This window comes from Channa argus, chromosome 14 (genome assembly GCF_033026475.1).
Source record: "Channa argus isolate prfri chromosome 14, Channa argus male v1.0, whole genome shotgun sequence".
NCBI classification, from domain to species: domain Eukaryota; kingdom Metazoa; phylum Chordata; class Actinopteri; order Anabantiformes; family Channidae; genus Channa; species Channa argus.
In genome coordinates this window covers 4,026,856-4,040,215 of record NC_090210.1, presented here as the reverse complement: position 1 = coordinate 4,040,215, position 13,360 = coordinate 4,026,856, and the positions used below count along the sequence as shown (strand labels likewise).

Here is a 13,360-nt window from a genome sequence, read left to right as displayed (position 1 = left end):
TGACTTTCTGAAAAATGGACCATTTAATCATTCAGGGAGCTGTGTTTAAATGGAGAGTATTCGTTTTGTGGCCAGGACTCGAACAATAAGAAGATCAATACAAGTCTCATGCTGAAAAGAAAAACATGAGCAGCATAAAAAAATAAAAAATAAAAAAAAAATGTATATATTACTCAATACTCCTTCCTCTGTTTACAATGAATATACTACTTTACTTATAACTCACTGTCCAAAGTAACTGATCACATCGTGTTTAGCATCTGAGAGACCAACAATGAGTCAGTATTGGAAATGCATTACATATTGAATGCAGCCACAAGCTTTGTTGGTTCTTTGTTGCTTGTTGTAGCAGCTATTGACAATACAAATTCAGTTTAAGTTGTTTAGAAATGGAGGTCTACAACCAGTCTCCACGTCCACAGAGGGCCCATCTTTGTTTAGGTATGTCCACACGGGATTTACATTATGGTGCTGTCCGATTTCAAATCAATCTCTGACGCGCTGACAAGAAAAAGTAACATAATACGTTACAGTAGTTGTTACTGGGAAAAGTCCAATTTTTACAATGCTGTAATGCTTTATTAGTAATAGGTTATGGCCCAACACTGAATATGGGACTAGCATAAATGCGTTTTAGCTTACCTTGCGATTAGTATCTTTCTGTAATACGCTGCTTTTATTTTGTATTAATTTGCAGTGCCACTATGTATCTATGCGAGCCAGTTGTGTCAAGCATGTTACTACCAAGACAAAAAAATGATGAAGTTAATCAGCTTAAACAGCATCACGATACAAACCTAAACACTGACAAGATCATCCCTCTGTTTCAACAAAGGCACAAATACAACCTGGTTGCTTCTATTACTGTCTGCCTTCAGGATTTACAGTATGGTACTGTAATATGACCCTACTGACTTTGCAGCACTGCCTTTCTTTTTAAATTCTGTGCGTGTGCGCTCGTGTTCATACACCAGTAAAATTGCCCGAATGCGTGTTTGTCTGTATGCATGTGTCTCCCAGGGGTGTGTCGCTGCTGTATCATGGCGGGGTCGATGAAAGACTCTGCCCATGTGACACAACGCATTACTGCTGCCTGGTCTGAGCCCACAACACCACTATGAGAGGACTCAGGAGGAATGGCAGCTCCATTTTTCAGCTCTAACTCCAGCTGACACAAATGCTGTAAGAGAAATTTCCTTCACTTGCTTTAAGGTTGTGTCTCCATTATTGATAATTTAATTCAGATTGTGTTCGTTATTGCCTAGGAAAACAGATGTGTAACCACGAATCAACGCTGCACAGATACAGAGGACGAGTCTCCCTTTTAGCAAAATAAAGGCTACAGGGAAAGATCTGGTATCTGGCTCAAAGACACCTCAAGTGAATATATGCACACACACGAGCAGTAGGAAACTTTGAACTTTTCCCTCACTTGATTTAAATGTTGCAATTAAGCAATGCCACTGATGTCTTCTTTGTCTTTCTCTGCCAAAGAAAGATCTATGGGTCTACAGGTCAGGGCAATTCCTTAACGTGGCTGATAGTGTTAGATGACTGTATAACCTTTCCAATTCCAATGAGGGCTGACATTATGTTCCTCTTTGATCTGCACAAGACACTCTCAGCTGTGCCAGCTGGTTGGTTGTAATCACAGATGCAAATTGTGTGTCGGAGCCTGTGTTCACCACAACCAAACCCTGGTTTCACCTAGTGCATGGACAGTGTAGAGCAGGTATATTCACTGCAACACAACAGTCTCTAGTGGCTAAACAGTTACAATGCATGGAAGAACTATTTCAAACTGCAACATGTTGAACATGTAAAACATCAATAAAATATAAATGTCCAATAAATAAAAACTTCAAAGGCAAACAGGGAAGTTAACTAATGCTTGACTAACACTTGCTCTTTCCTTGACTCTTTAAAGGAACTGCATTGCTGATTACCAGCCAGACAACTAATAAAGCTTAGAAAACGTTGCCTGATGTTTTACATTATATATATATATATATATATAAAAAAAAAGAGATATGAAGTCAAGGAGTAAAGCAAAAGAGAGAACGAGCTGTGTTAAAAGACGGTTATATTTAGCTACACACTCATAAAGGTCTTAAAAGCAGAAGAACTACAGTCTAGTTACATCTGTGGAGTGAGCTAATCTCCGGTGTAAAGCAGGCAGGGGATATGACTGACATCAAGAAGCTGAAGATCAAAAATGAAGACTGGTAAAGGGAATGATATTTGTTTTACTCTATGAATATTCAATTTTGACCACACAGATGAAAGATAGTGTTAAAATGGAAATGCCTGTGATATCCCTGCACAGAGGGCCTAATGACAGCTCACATTGTGTTTGTTACTTCGTATAATCTTCAGAACATAAAATTCTAGAGAAACTAAAGCTCAGCATCAACCACTCGGCAGGCTCCTCATCTCAGACTTCTCCGTATTTAAGCACTGACTAATACCCACTGTCACCTTGTGTAATAATACAGTAAATCATCAAGAGGGAGAGGGACAGTCTCACAGCGAGGCAGCGGAGGCAAAGCGGCCTGCTAACGTGCTGACGGGTCTGTGGAAGTGGTGGGGAGAGCGAAGTGGCGAGGGATGATCGATGACATGTCAACAGAGTGTTGAGGTACTGTGTGGGGGATGGATGACTTGTTGAGATGCCCTCTGGGAACACAGAAGCAAAAGACAAAGCGAAGCAAAACATAATAAAAAAAAAAAAAAACAGATCGATAGTGAAACGTCTGTCAGCAGCGAACCAGAGACTGAAACAGGAGTGGAGGTTTACGTATATTCATCAGGGACCAAAGGAGAGCGGCTGTTTTCAGAGTGGAGATGGGTGGAGGTGGGGGTCCGACTCATTAAGTTAGATGTTCCAAGACACAAGCAGAGGATGCTCAGTGTGTAATGAGAGAAAGCTGCGTCATCTCCAGATGGCTGTCAGAGCCACCAGCAAGCTGTGCAGCTTTGTGTGTGTGTGTGTGTGTGTGTGTGTGTGTGTGTGTGTGTGTGTGTGTGTGTGTGTGTGTGTGTGTGTGTGTGTGTGTGTGAGTGAGAGAGTGTTCTCAGACCTTAATACCTCACCCTTTCCACCTTTGCAACCATGGCAACGCTGAGCAAGAGGTCCTGAGGATGCTGTGCTGTCCTGAGGGGAGGAGCTGCACTGGCTGACAGCATGTTGGCTTTGTGTACTGTACCATTAACTACTGGTTTGCAGTGTCACCAAACTTGCATTGGACTACATTTAATTTTATGTTACCTTATTCAACGTACTGTATATGTTTGAAATCACCCAAATTAAATAGCTCTAAATATTAACATACATTTTAAAATATAAAGCCAGGTGTGAAACACTAGTAAAACTGCTTTTAATAAAAACTACATTATCATTTTAGCCAAAATATTATGGTTTAAGATTTGCTTAATGATTCAACCAAGACCTTAACGCTGCTCCAGTCGATATGTTTTCATTAACAGTGAATCAAATTAATATATGTTACATAAAAGGGGGTTGCTCGTAGTAATAAACCCAGAGAATTACATCCAGACTTTGCAGTTCCCCTGCTTTATGAAGCTTTTCACCATCCTTCAGCTCACTGTTTTGATTTTATGGTGCACACACATTATCTTTTGCTTCTCTCTCTCTCTCTCCATTTCTCTCATCTTACACCATTTTCAGCCAGATGCACACTGTCTGCCCAGCATTATCATACAATGGTACACAAACACTCACTAACTGGTGAACAAAACACAGCATTTAGCAGCAAAAGAGCCCAATATTCCCTTCAGGACTTGGTAGAGACCGAAAACAAAGCCAAGGAACATACCTCATTCTTACATTGTGAGGTGGATTCAGATCAATTCATTTATATCTGTTTACCATCTGTGGTTGTCATTTTTCTTACAATTGAAATCATCTGATAAAACAACAGTTAACATGTGACAAGAGCACCTCACTTCTGTTATGTCACTGTTATGACAGTGGATTGACTCTTGCTAGGGTCATTTGTTCCTTTCCATTTGTATTCCCTCCTTCTCCTCACGCCCTGCCATCTTACAGCTACACACAAAGTCTGGGTCATCAGGACACATCATCACTTTGAATGAGTGCAGCACGGCAGGAAACCAGAGGCAGCCTTAAGTAAACCATCCTCACCTCACTCAATCCGACTACAGAGATATTGAGGACAGACCATCACTTCTCGCTGCTCTCTTTCTTTTATCTGGATGTTCTTGTTGAGCTCTGTCTGGCTGATTTATCTGAGCTCTGGACCCCAAAGGAGGTACAGAGCTAAACTAAGACTTGGGAACCGGGCCAAACTGTCTTACTCAGTTCTGGAGTATCTCTAAGTAGAAGACACACTTAAGTGCACATGAGGACAGGGAGTGAGTGTGTGTGTGTGTGTGAGAGAGTGATTTATGATTCATTCCCATTGAACTTAAATTCCCTGTGATCCAGAGCTGGATAACAAAACTATCTGAAGAGGGAATTAATGTTTGATAAAAAACTGTTTTCACCTCAGTGCAGCGTATGCACATACCAAGACATCACGTCTGTCAGACGAAGGTAAAACTGTCTCAAGAACATAAAATATACAAACACACATGAATACATTCTCCATAAAAAGGTGATCTGCTGAATACAAATGTCAGGTTTAATCTCTTTACGTAGAATAGAAGCAGAGTTCAGCAGGTAATCAACCAGATCCACATATGACTTCACACTTCTAAGCAGAATAAACACAATTGTCATGCAGGAGTAAAATGACTAATGCATTATGGCAGAGAATGCAATTACAATAGCCCTGTGGGAAATATTGCTTAGTGCTAGTGACTGGTGCCTATTTGGAAACATCAATTCACAGTTGCTGTCACAAAATCAAAATAAGCCAAACAGTTTTATAAAGTTTTATCTATTTTCAGTAAAACGGCTATGAGGGCAATAACATGTGATTATTTACATTACATGGAGCGAATAAATGATGGAATATTTTACATCTATAAATATATCTTTATTTTGACACAAATCAGTAACTGATATCAGCGAAAGAAGTGCAGAAGATTTTCAAATCTTTGGGAGGAACCTGTGATTTGCAACATGTTGAACTTATTTAGAAAACTGACAGCTAATAAATCCAAAAGCCCTTTTTTAGTTTACTGATCAAATCCTAAAAAAAACATGGCTCCAAAAATACCACTCAACAATGGAGCATCACTTTGAAATAAAAGCGTTTGACTGTTAAGCAAGGAGTCTCAGAAAATACATTTTAGAGGCATTATAAAACATTATAATATTGCAGCCTGTCGATGGATGAGTCAAAATGACAAATGTTGCTGAATCTTGCTATTGCTATGTTGCTATTGAATCTTTGATGTCTAAAGTTTTGTCCCATTTTAAATAAAATGAAAAAAAGCCAAATGGAAGCAAATGTTCTAAAATACTTTAGGCTGTGAAAAGTGAACTGTACTTTTTGATATTGGTATGACTTGTTCTATTAGAATGGCGGCATACTGTGTAACGTTTATGTGCTAGAAAAGTGAATACAACATTCTTGAGTTACAAAATGAATTCATGCCATTTCTTTGAGCGCGTATTAATCTATATATATTTGTAGAGGCCATAACCCTTGCAGAGTCCCATTATTTCACATTATCACAACAAGTAAAAATGTCTACAATACTACAGTTTGTCTGCTATTCTGTGTCCATAAAGGAAAAGTCAATACAGACCAGGTCCCTGGGCACCAGTGTGAAGGTAAAATGTCAACGTATTTCACCTTTACATAAAAAAAACAAATAATTAAGGACTTTATTGGGTTTTCTAGTTGCAGTAAATGGGAGAGAAAAGGAGAAAGAACTGCTGCTGATATCTCCCTCTGTGACATAAACTTTACCACAAAATTCTGATGGTTACACACAGAGCACAGCAAAGATTAATCAATCCCACAACACACACACACACACACACACACAAATGCAGTGCCTGCATTTTTTGAGCTCAGGAGCTCAGAACAACAGCACAGTAAACAAATTAAACAGTTGTTTATAGAAAAAAAATCTAATTCTTTCTGCTTTTTAAACCAGCTTTAAGCAAAGTGCTGCCTCAAGCAACCCGACCTGCTTCTGAAAGTGGGGGATTTTAGAAACAAGCTGAATATCCAAGCAGGTGATTAGCCAGGAAAATAAAAATAAATTCATGCCATTTCCAAGTCAATTTCTGCCCTTTTCCTCTGCAAAATAAATGCAAACCATTGCTCATACTAACTTTTTCTGTGGGAGGGGGGCAGGTTGGAAATAGCACTACTAGAAATGGTCTCCCCATCTCCTGAGGCAAAAGGCAATTTCATGGTCCAGCACGACTCAAGGGGGACATCAGGACTAAAGGTGACCTTGAGGTTAGAAGTGAAAGCTCAACAAATATGTTGGAAACTCTGCAGTACAATAACAGCTTCTGGTCACGCTACTAAAATACTATTCTGCGGTTTAATAGTTAGAGCAAATAATGATTTCTATTTTTCCAGCAATGAAGTACGTCAGAGTGAACCCTGCAGCTTTCATAGGAAATAAACAGGAGGCACTGATGTTGTTGTAGACAGTTAAGTTGTTGCCAGCCTGTTGCCAACCTTATCACTTGATTCTCAATGTGACAGACATCAATAATGCAGAGGAATGTCCCAGTGTTGGCAGCCATTTAGAGATAAAAAGGTACAATTGTGTTTACTGTGGGTCTGAACTGCTGTCAAACAGCCAACGCTTGTATGAACGTGTGGCTTCATCAGGCCTTTGTGGAGACAAAGTATCCAAGCTTTCAAGCAAATGCAAAAGTATAAGCCAGTATTTTTGGCTCCATGTCCTGTAGACATTTAAATATTTTGGATATGGATATGATTTCTTTTTATATTTGGTCAAAGTTTTCAAGAGTTGGAGTTGGGTTGAGAAATGAACAGGTATCCACGGGTTTCCTCACCTTTTGGCCAAATTAAATTCAAATTGTCCAGCTCCAGTGCATTAAATGGCAAAGTAAAATTTGGAGTTCTAATATAAAACATCCCAACAAGACCCGTGAGTGGTGTAGCACACACTACAACCATGTTTTAGGCACAACACACGTGATGCTCTTTGCAATTTCAGCCCCGTGGACAGGCTGCAGGAACACAGAGTCCTCCACTGCAGACTGAGACAGACACATAAAAGCTATAGCAGACTGATCTTTTCTCACATCAATATCTATCAAACACCAACGTGGAGGATTTAAAAAATAAAACATTTAAATATCTGAACACGGGAACACAACACTGGTGTGGTCACTTTTGTGTATAAGCGCCACAATATATAAAAATCTTTTAAAAACTTTGGACTATCTGCAAAAGTGAAACTAATGAGAGTTTGTGTGTACATACATGTTGCATATTTCTAAGGGTGTTTTCCAAACTATACTGTACGTCTGATATTTTACATAATTGGGGGGTTATCTTGGCAAACAAAGCTTAAGTGTCTTACATCTTTATCCTCCCGAGAGCATTTTTTGCGGTATTGCACGTGAGGTCTGCCATCGACGAGTTGCTGAGGGGTCTTCGCTGCGTTTTCCTCGTCTGCAACCTGGCCACCGAGGAGGTGGCTGGCCTCAGGTGGATACGGGAAGGAATTGGTCGTGTTGATCTTCCCGGTGAATCTCTGATACAGCGAAGCCATAATATAAAGTCCAGTCCAGATAAAAACAACTTAGATCATGTCAGAGCTACAAAGAGATGTCGCCAGACTCGGGTCTAGGGACAGATCTATCTGCTGTCTGTGCGCTTCGAGGAGGACCGGTGTCGGGAAGCCAGTTTTCACCCCCGGAATGGAGCAAACAGATAAGGTGAAGATACTTAGCTAGTAAATAAGCGTCTCTGGATAGTGGATCACCTCAAAGCCTGAAGTGTTAGACCAAAATAAAAGGTGAATCCTTCGCAGCGCTGTCCTTCAAGCTTTGTCCAGGCGCACAGCAGACTGGTGGGCTCTAGGTGTCAATAGTTACTCTCTTCTGTATTCACAACACGTTTTCTCCCCCTCTTCAGTTTCCTGATGCTTCCTCACGGCGAGATAGCAGGCGGATGCGTCAAGTTTCCGATCAGATAGTCGATCCCCCACTGCGCTCCGGGTTATTGTCCGCAAAACAAAATAGGAAAAGAGAATGTTTCGACACTTCCAGGATGTTTTTTTTAATTTTTTTGTGGTGTACTGTCCTCGCGTATGGAGACTGGAGGACACAGGGAGCTTGGCGGTACACTCAGCAGACGCGCTCTGCATGAGAAGTGGCCAACACTGAGAGAGGAGCTTTACTGTAGCTACTGTCAGGCAGCACCTCAGCGTGTGTGTGTGTGTGTTTTATGCACAAACATGCAGCCAAACCGCACAAGTGTCAACCCAGTTTACCTGCACTTAACGCCTCAGCTTAACAAGTCGCTCCAGTTTATGATTTGACAAACGGAATGAGAGAAATGTCTCCTAAATGGCTGCATACAGTCCCAAGACGGAGCTCGAGTGCCTCTTTGTGGCGCTCCGCATTAGGACAGGCTGACCACACACCTCCCAGCAGGTCTACTCCTCATGAACAGATACAACAAATGCTCGGATCTTGGCTCATATTTCTCACAGTTGTCATTATGCGAAAGTTGTGATGCTTCAGTCGACCCTCTATATTCCCTTCTTTTACTAAAAAGGTCCACACATGGTTTGATACTACAAAAGGTTAAAATGATCTGTTTTCAATGTTGATATAAACAAACTTACATAACTCTCACCTCACTCATGCAAAATCTCCAAGGTTCAAATGTGGTTCTTAAAATCCCACCTGACAGAAATTATTCTTTCACACTGTAGTTTATGGAGTTTCCCCCTCCCTTTAACATCTACATTCAGCCAGTTCACATCCACAAGAGTTATTCAGCTCATACACTACACTGCACGTGATTTCATGCCTTAAAAGCTCACAGACGCCACAGCGATGCAGCTCGCCCGTAAATGCAGAATATTGGCTTATATATGGTGCAGTGGGGGGGGAAGGTTTTTCAGTCAAAGTGTTAAAAAAGCTCTGCCATCCTAGTTATGAATGCTACAGGGAAACACCCCTCAGCGTCTCACTGTGACAGCTCCAACTATCAGTCTGCTGGGGCCTGAGCTGTATTTCTGAGAAATAGGTCATCTTCACAGGGGTATAACTTCAAAGCAGGAGCTCAACCACCCCTCCACCCACATCTGCACATATTCTGTTGAATACCACTGTTTAGCATCTCCCATTTGGTGAAATTAAGTTCATTTGATAATTGTCTCCAAAGAGTAATCAAGTCGGACTACAACAGCAGAAATGAAAATATTCTTAATTCGACAGTGAACAAAAACTTTCAATTAATTTTGTTGTTACAAATGGTGAGTCATCTCATGCTCCGACAGAACTGCTGGAGGCTCACTGATTCATGGCTTGAATTATGAATGTAAACTCTATAATAGGATATGCATCTGGAATACAGAATGTTGATTTCAAAGGTTTGAACATTCATTCAAAAACAAGGACATATCTCGCTTTACGTACTGTAATTAAAGTTCCGGTAGCCCCGTTTCTTCCTTTTCTCTTTATTTAAATCAAGTTTCTTTTAATTCATAGATTCCTCTTTGCATGATTTGAGTTTTAGCCGAAATTTATATTGTGCACTGAACATCTGGACTCGTGCTCCACAGTGGCTTGCTTTGGTCCCTGTCATCATTTTCTCTAGTTCATAAATGCCTTTCCTGGTTCTGCACACCCTGGGAAATCATCCACTCAACATCCACCCCAGCCTCTCTGATAGATGTCTTCTAATCTCCCTCACCTTGTTGAGGAGCTACAGTTTTGTGAACAGCCTGACTGCGTTAACGTTCCCCTCTGGACCACGCTGGGGAGCCTGGGCTCAGCTTGACTCCCCTATCACCACCTCACAGATACAGCAACTGACTGGAGCTACGCCTTTTCCCTTTTCAAAAGCATCACTGCAGCTGAGCTCTGCATTACAGGTGGTAAAAATTTGGAGAGGCTTGTAATAACAGCTATAATGATGATGATAGTTGGACCATACTTGAGAGAACTGCAGGTAGCTGATGGTGCAACTGGGGTTGAAACTTATTTCTGAAGTAATGTGGGACATTAAAACTAATATATTTCAAGCACATAACAGGCATTTTAATGACATCAGGAGGGCGAGCAATCCCAATCAAAGGAATCATTGGAGGCCTGCATCTTCAGCACAGGGCAGGTAGTCAGGCAGATTGATGGGCAGTGGAGAGCAGAACTACAGCTAAGGCTCTGATGCTACCCAACCGGGAAGCTGTGTGGTTTTTCATCTGGCCAGAGAAGTAGGAGAGTTGTTAGTCTGCTCAATTTGGGTTTGTGTGAGTGTTGAATTATGAGGGGCCCCGCAAACTCATGCAAGGTTCAGAGCCACAAAGTCGGCAGTGCCAAGAATCTTTGTCAGCCAAGATAATGTCACCTCTCCAGCATTTGCATTTTCCAGGTCTTCTTGCAGATTCTTCATCGTGTTTTTTCCTTTTTTATTTCCAAAAAGAACCCTCCAACAAATGGCTCCAGATTAGCCTTATCGTATTTTAACAGCTGGTTTATGGCACAGAAATTGCAGACCCTTTCACAAGCAGGTAGGTTGAAACAATGATTCCACAGCATGAACAATAAAACGATCCTTGTCAAGAAAAACACCACGACATGTGCAATGATCTAATAAGGAAGTGGTGTAGACTGCATGGCAAAGGCATAGCATACTATTTTACTCAAGTAAAAGTAATCAACATGATGTAAATATACTTAAGTACTTGTTTAGAAATCTACTAAAAAGTCAAAAAAACTAAAATATTTAAAAGGCACTTTGTCTCCTACAACCCCGGAAAATGCAGGCAGGGCATGAGCATGGAAATAACATTTTTAAGTTCAGATGACCTTTATAGTGTGACATGCTTTAGGAAATTAAAACATTAAATAAACACTGAGTACATTTTTATTATTTTTAAATGGAATAAAACATTATAATGCCATCTCAGCACCCAAGCTGACAGATTTTTGTACCATGTCATATCTAGAATAAAATAGAACAATTAGTTAACTATTGCTCCTTTAACAAGGCAACAGATCATATTAAAATGTTGAATAGCATTATTTATATTTCGACACCGCAAATCAGCCTCTGTAGGGCCTGATGAATACCACATTAACTGAACTGGAATGGTCATGCAAAAGGAAGCTAACTACTGTAGCAAGTCAACATTTGCTGGACCACCAGGCGTAGACAGGCACACTTTTGGTTGCAGTTATTAACTTACCCACTCAGGCTTGCACAGGTTCAGTGCACAGTTTTGGCCAAAAGCCTAAAGTTACACAAAATAATAAAGCTGTCACTGTTCTATGTTCAACTTCAGACTCAGCTGGACATGATTAAGGTTTTAGATTAATTAGATCCGCATTTCATTCGTTTTACTTTAGCTCAGTGCTATTTCATCTGTGACATTTCATTCACCTGATATGACAACTGGCAGCAGGAACTGACCTGATGTCTTTGCTAAGAAGATTGTTTCCTAGGGCAAAGTTCACGGTCTGTAATACACCAAATTTAAATTGCTAAGTCAATATTGAATTGCTATAATCAAGTTCAGATAAATTGACAGTTTTTAAAAAGTTTTCAAGAAGCATAAACCCACTCAAAGAATATACTTTGTTACAATGACAAGCATAAATGTAATTTGTTACTTCCATTCCTGCTGGGTGGTATGTTTAGGCAATTGAGATCAGCTGTGGGAGTGGGTGGGGAGGGTGAGGTGACTGTGATTGGTGGGAAAGTCATCTAGCAGGAAGGTGAATTGCAAGGAGAAGAAATGGGAGAGGTCTGTGGTTATGTGGGTGATGTCAGAGATTGAGGTGGGGGAAAAAATTTCTAAACTGAAAATCCATACATGTAAATTTATTATATAAACGGGAAAAGTTATTTATTTTTGTCTGATAGCTGAAAGAAAATAATGCCAAAATACAGACAGGTGGAACACTGAGGCGGTGTGCAGATAAAATCCCACCGTGTGTCAGGTGGGATTATTGTCATGCTGGAAAACTCCTCCTCTTCCAAGTTTCTTGAGTACAGTTGAGTTTAAACAATGATGTGTTTTGTTGTATATTGTCCTGTACATAAATTATATTGTTGTCAAATCTTTTCAAGAGAGCCAAGTGGTGTAAATAACTTGAACAACATGTCGGTGTTACAATGTAATTGTGCATATTTCATTATATGATAAATTATGTAATGCACATATAATACACACACTGAAGTGCCCCCACAGGCTAATTTGTTTCCATCAGCATGCAACACACCAAAACAAATGACACACAAATTAATTGGATGAAAGAGCAAAAAGATCAATCAACTGATGTCTGGTGGGAGTGCCGTAAAATCTAATTTCCTCTAAACGTCACTTAGCTAAACAAGGAAATGACTGCACCTCTCAACATACATATAACAGAATGGATTTAGCTACAACCATAATCACATTTTTGCACAATTTTCCATTTGGTTTTAGCCGAGCACTAATGATTTCCCTTGCTGCTGAGCTGAGCCAACAGCGGCAACAAGTTTCTTTATCATCCTGCTGCCTGTGTCGGATTACATGCCCCACTTTGCTGTGGACTGGACAAATATTTTATCTTAACGCAGTTCTCAACACAGTCTATTACTGGATAGTAAATAGTTTACTGTCACATTGATTAAAAATAATATTAAATATCGTTAATCTGAACTGTGAACATTGAAACTGTGCAATTATCTGAACTAGTCTTCAGGCAGAATTTACACACTGCAAATCCCTGTAATACACACCAGAGGTTTTCAATCTGTGAGCGAGTCCATGTGCTGTGTGGGCCTCCTCAGGAGAGTGCAGGGGGGGGGGGGGGCGGGGGGGGTGGAAGTTGGTGATTATAGTTTATTTCAATGATTTGTTAGAAGCAGCTGTGACACAGAGCTTATGAAGACAATTAAAAGGCAACTTCATCGATTTTTATTTTCCTTTCTATGGTTTTAGCCTGAGGAGTACTGTGCATGAATTGTTTTAAACTTCCTTCCCTATATTAAAATATGTATCATCTTAAAAACTCCTCCAGACGATGTCATCTGGAAGCCGTTCAGACAGTGTCATCTGGAGGAGTTCTGGGGAAATGGGTCAACCAAGATTTGCAACCTCAGTAGTATGAGCAATCATCATCTAAATAAAAAACTCCTACCGATGATGTGATCTGGAGGAGCTTTTCAGCAAGAAACAGAGCGAAGGAATATTTTGTGTTCACATATAC

The 13,360-nt window shown here is 40.3% G+C and overlaps 1 protein-coding gene across 4 annotated transcripts in view; it reads right to left on the bottom strand.

Annotated features, from left to right (window-relative positions):
* LOC137098911 (A-type potassium channel modulatory protein DPP6-like) overlaps positions 1–13,360 on the bottom strand; it is a 72,294-nt gene that overhangs the window by 50,451 nt on the left and 8,483 nt on the right. Inside the window, exon 1 of one of the 4 annotated variants that reach the window (XM_067475641.1) lies at positions 7,510–8,348. The exons of the other annotated variants lie outside the window; for them this stretch is intronic. Coding sequence (XP_067331742.1) covers positions 7,510–7,701 — 192 coding nt within the window. The 5' untranslated portion in view covers positions 7,702–8,348. Of the gene's footprint in view, positions 1–7,509; positions 8,349–13,360 lie in introns of those variants that run through there. 4 annotated transcript variants of the gene reach the window in all.